The 5,365-nt window shown below is 33.7% G+C and overlaps 1 protein-coding gene across 1 annotated transcript; it reads right to left on the reverse strand.

The window, feature by feature from the left end:
- Positions 1-519: 519 nt before the first annotated feature.
- LOC143614085 (GDP-mannose 3,5-epimerase 2-like) lies at positions 520-4,963 on the reverse strand. Its single transcript, XM_077087619.1, has 7 exons — positions 4,823-4,963; positions 3,573-3,983; positions 2,779-2,872; positions 2,561-2,690; positions 2,333-2,465; positions 2,035-2,242; positions 520-871 (listed from the first exon to the last, which is right to left on the reverse strand). Exons 2-7 carry the CDS (start codon positions 3,980-3,982, stop codon positions 716-718), a joined length of 1,131 nt encoding a protein of 376 aa, XP_076943734.1. The 5' UTR covers position 3,983; positions 4,823-4,963; the 3' UTR covers positions 520-715.
- Positions 4,964-5,365: the final 402 nt, after the last annotated feature.

Consider the following 5,365-nt stretch of genomic DNA (forward strand, 5'->3'; position numbering starts at 1 on the left):
GTTTCTTCTTTCACGTTCATCATATTATCATAAATCTTTATAACTAAAGAAAATGACATTAACCGAACCAATGTGTAATGTCATAACTCGTATGCCAAATTAATCTATGTTAAGAACATGCATTTAATTCGAGAACCGAAAGTAGTTGTGAAGAAACTCTTTGTAAAATCATTATTGTTTTTTTTTGAATGATAACTTTTGATAAAACGGCACAAGCAAGAAGCTAAAGGTCAAAAACACAACTAAAATGAGAATTACACCGATCATTCCAACACAAAGACTTAAAAGACGACTTCGGGGTTCCGTAAAATTAACATAGTTCCTCGTCTTCAAATTAAAAATAATGTCAATAGTTTATGATAAGCCAACATTTTTTACTATTTTCTGGTAAAATGTATATACTAAAATCAAGAAATTTTATTAAAAATGTCATCTTTATTGTATTTTTGTATGCAAAATTATAACCTTTATGTATTTGATTTTCTACATAAACATAACTTCTCATGATTATCACCTATGAAGTAGAAAACGACATCCTTTATAACAAAAACAGAAACCAGATGACAGTAATAAATAAACAACCACAGTTCACACAGAAGTAGTAGAGCTCATACATAGCTACAAAGATTACACATCCAAATAAATAAATATGCATGCATCAACAAAACAAGAAACACAATAATCATGAATTTAAGACATTAGAATTATCACACTTTTACTCTTGGCCATCAGCTGCCCGGAGCGAACCTAGTTGAACCGGGGCTTGGGTCCCAACGACTTTAGATGACCCGTAAACCGAAAGGTCAAAACCTTCACCTCTTTCTTTCTCAATTTGTTCCTTGATCCAGAAATATGTGATTCTCAATCCATCCTGCATACATTTCATCATAATTAAAAGTGCGTGAATCGAAAGACATCATCAATTGGAAACAATTATGCATAGAGGTTGACTTTGAAAAGTCAAAAAACTACTTGCTTGTCCATATGAGGATGCTTAATGAGCAAGCCGGGCAGCTTTGGTTCGGGCTCGAAGTTAAACGAGCTAGCTTGGCCTGGCTCATTTTTCTTAACGAGTGGAAGTTTGAGGCTTTGAGCTTGGGCCTTGAGGCATCTTGTTTAAACTAAAACTAATATTTATTTTGTTATTTATGTAAATTAAAATTAGGGTGGTCTGTAGTAGGCTTATGGACTTTCATGTGGGCTTATTTATTAGTGAGCCTTGAGCCATGTTGTTTAATATTTGATATTTATCTTATTTTTTAAGTTAATTAATTAATAATAGGGTGGTGTGTAGTGGGCTTATGGACTTTCATGTGGGCTTATTTATAAGTGGAAATGAGTTATAACATATAACATTACAATGTGGGCTTAACTTAAACGAGCCAAATGAGCAAGCTTACCTTGGCTCTAGCCTGGCACAACTCGTTTATAAATGGACAAATTCGAGCAAACATTTTGAAGAATTCTTATTTATGTATACATAGTTACATACATACAGGGACACATTCTTTTCATAACCAATTTTATGTTGAGAAATGCAAGAACCACATAAATCGCTTGTATGTTGTGCATAAATAATTTAATGAGATAGTGATGGGCGGTTTTGTAACCGTCTTCTGTATAACACTTAAAGCAAGAGGTACAAGAGAATTATGTGGTTCTCACAGTTCTCAGCATGTTTCTTAGTTCCAATTTGATCAGTACTCCCTCTTACATATATGTATGTATGCACATAATACACACATACGCATACATAGACGTATGTCTTGATGGGTTGTGTTTTATCTCAAAGGGCCAATCAAGAAAAAAAAATAACTAAAGGAAACTGGTCGAAACTCAACCTACTTTTGATGCATAAACCTTTCAAAAGACTATGTTATAATCTAAAGTATATAGCTTTGTAATCATAACCGACACTAATTATTTAAAACGTAAATATTTTCAAAAACGTTTCACGTTAACCCAACTCATACCAAAAAAGCACATGTTATCCAACTTGCCTATTTTGCTACCAATAAATATTAAAAAGATTACCTTTAATCTCATGGTGGGGGCCCACCCAAGCTTCTCTTTGATCAAAGTATTATCCGAGTTTCTGCCACGCACACCTTCCGGGCCAGGAATGTGGTGAATCGGAAGCTTCCTATCCTCGAAACCAAGAACAATTTCTGCCATTTCATTCATACTTACCATCTCATCACTTCCAATATTCACGGGCTCACGAAAGTCAGATTTTGTCAACCTGTTAAGTGTTAACACACAATGCAGTTAACAATAACTTCCTTTGCATAGTTGCATGATGTACAACTTAACAATAACAAAAAACAAGCACCTTAAAACACCTTCAACACACTCATCAATGAAAGTAAAAGATCGGGTTTGCAACCCGTCTCCCCACATTTCAAACTTATCGGTTGACGTAAGCGCTTTTCTACAGAAAGCAGCGGGTGCTTTCTCCCTCCCACCTGCAAGATTAAAATGTGATATTCCATTTTTGCACTTCGTTTATTAAAAGATTATCCTTTTATTGGTATTGAACTTATTTCAAAACTAATGGTACCTTTCCATGTGCCGAATGGTCCATAAATGTTATGAAAGCGTCCGATTCTGCACTCGATTCCAAAGTCTTTAGTGTAGTGCTTGCACAACTCCTCGGTTGCTAGTTTCTCCAAACCGTACGCGTCTTGAGGCTAAAATGCAATTTTAATAGTTTATCAAACTAAAAGTTAATTAAAAAAAGAAAAAGAAATAATTTGTGATTTTTTATCAATTAATAACCTCAGCAGGCCACGCGTCAGATTCCTTCAAGCTCACATTAGTTTCCAACTGCTTAAACTCAGGGTAAATGCAAGCACTAGAGGCATAGAAAAACCTATATAATGTAACATGAGAGTCAGAAACATGCAATACTTTTACAAATTGTCAGATAAACAACTTTAGGTTAAAAATTGGAACAATTCACTTTTGAGACACACGTCCCTTCAATTGGAAAGCTTTTAGGTTAAAGATGATCTTTTTGTGCATTATGATCATAACAATCAATAGATGACATAGATTCTTGTAAAGGGTATTTTAGACAATTTCAAAAATAATCTAAGTTTTTAGGTTAAAAAATGACCTTTTTGCCCATTATCATCATAACAAATCAATAGATAGCAAAGCTTCTCATAAAGGGTATTTTAGACATTTCACAAATAATCAAACTTCAGGAAAATTTTGAGACATATTCATCATTTGGAAAGTTTTTGGATTAAAATGACATTTTTGCCCATTATCATCATAACAAATCAATCAACGACATAGCTTCTAGTAAAGGGTGTTTTAGATATTTCACATATAATCAAACTTTAGGAAAGTTTTGAGACATATCCTATCATTTGGAAAGTTTTTTTTGGTTAAAAATGACCTCTTTGACCATTACCATCATAATAAATCAATATATGACATGGCTTCTTGTAAAGGGGATATTGGCGTGCTTAAATAAGGAAACATGATCGAACGTTTTAGAAATAACATAATTCCAAAAGCAACAGAAATAAATATTTAGAATCGTAACAATTATGTTGACCGACCTTTTGACTCCACTGATTCTTGCAGCCTCGAGCATGTTAAAGCTAATCATCGTGTTATTATACATAATAACAGAGTGATTTGACTGAATAAACCCCATGCCACCCATATCAGCAGCCAAATTAAACACATGATCAACGTTTTCAGTCACTTTCAAGCAATTATCCATCACACGAAGATCAGCAAGATGGAACTCATGACAAAACATGTCTTCTGGCATGTGCTCATTTTTCTTCCAATCAGAAGCAATGATGTAGTGGCCCTCGGTTTTTAAACGCCTCGCAATGTGTGATGCAATGAACCCACCCGCGCCTGTTATGGAAATCCTAAGTTTTTCTGATGGCCAATACGGTTCCCTCTCGAGGTTCTCATAGGTGAATGACCCGTACTTTGTTTCACTAGTTGTTCCCATTCTACAAATGTAAAAAATCACGAAACTTTAGCATAAATCAACTTAAAACTAGAAGATTCCGTGTTGATTCTGATTTTCTTAATAGAGTTAATAAATTTCCAAACAAGTTATCCGCAAATAAAATGAGATCCGTCTAGCTTGTAATTATATTATCATGTTTGATTGGTTTCTCGCTCGTGTGACGTCATCGGGATTCAAGAAGATAAGGCACTAAAAGTTATACACACTAAATTATCTTATTTGGGACCACTATGGTAAAGCAAATGTATACAAGACAAGTGAATATATAATAATATCAAATAGGTATATATTTATCTACAATCACGAAACAGTAACCAAGTTTCAATATTGTTCCAACAAAGTCAGTTAAATATCCGTCCGCAAAAACTTTATTATCTCGGATTGCTAAAATCGGGTCAATCCAATACGATAAAGAGCAAAACAAGAGAAAGATTCGTTTTAACAAATACTTTTAACTAATGAAAAGACCCAAGATTCAATCTTGTTCCATTTCTATGAATATAATTTAAAACCCCACCTTTTAATCAATTCAAAAAACAATATTAAATCCAACTACGGAGAAATCGCAGTGTCGGCCGCTGGGGTTCTAACTGAAAATTTCACATCGGCATAAACACAAACACCTGGTGTGCACACATAATATAGTTAACAAAGGTATAAAACACTGACAATTATCGTAAATTTTGCCATACCCACCGCAAATTCAGCTAAATCAAACACCAGATCACTCCACAAATCCAAACAGATGCTGATTATAAACAAAACCCATGAATTGATCTTCAGTTTAAGACCAAAAAGATGGTTAGAATTGAGAATTACCTGATGAAAATTGAAGGGTGTGAGACTGAGATAATTTGGTATCGTGGTGGAATACACTCCAGTTAAGTTATTATCCTACTACTACTTCAACGTCCTTTTATTTACGTTTTCTTCAGTGTCTTATTTTCTGATTATTTTTTTGCAACATAAAAATACAAAGATATGTAAATGTCTTATAATAATATCGTAGGTTTATTTCTAGTATGTCGGCTATTTATGTATCATGTATTGAGTATATTCCATGGATATCTTATACGTTATTCCGTTTGGTTCGGCTCGATTTAGTTCGGTTTCTAGACTTTAAGTTTTCTTAGATGAAAATTGAACGAATAGAATTTAGATGGTTTGAAACGAAACCAAGTTTATATAATTTAAAACCGAATCGGAAATTGTATTCGAATCGGGTTTGGTTTTCGACTGAGGTAACTGAATAACAGTTATTTGTTATTTGATTTGGGCTAAATAAGATTAAGGTAATTTTTTTTCAAGAATTGAGCTAACTGACGAAGCTTAAATGACCGTTAGACGAAGCTTAAATGACCG

The sequence above is a fragment of the Bidens hawaiensis genome, unplaced genomic scaffold (assembly GCF_021521415.1).
Source record: "Bidens hawaiensis isolate Kalapana, Puna unplaced genomic scaffold, B.hawaiensis_p1.1 tig00002273_1, whole genome shotgun sequence".
Taxonomy (NCBI): Eukaryota; Viridiplantae; Streptophyta; class Magnoliopsida; order Asterales; family Asteraceae; genus Bidens; species Bidens hawaiensis.

Excerpts from the sequence above, each read along its gene's own strand:
- LOC143614085 (XM_077087619.1), bottom strand. The coding sequence starts at position 3,982 with ATGGGAACAACTAGTGAAACAAAGTACGGGTCATTCACCTATGAGAAC. Across the intron at positions 2,873-3,572 it reads AGAATCAGTGGAGTCAAAAG|GTTTTTCTATGCCTCTAGTG; the intron begins GTCGGTCAACAT and ends TACATTATATAG. Across the intron at positions 2,466-2,560 it reads ACCATTCGGCACATGGAAAG|GTGGGAGGGAGAAAGCACCC; the intron begins GTACCATTAGTT and ends TTAATCTTGCAG.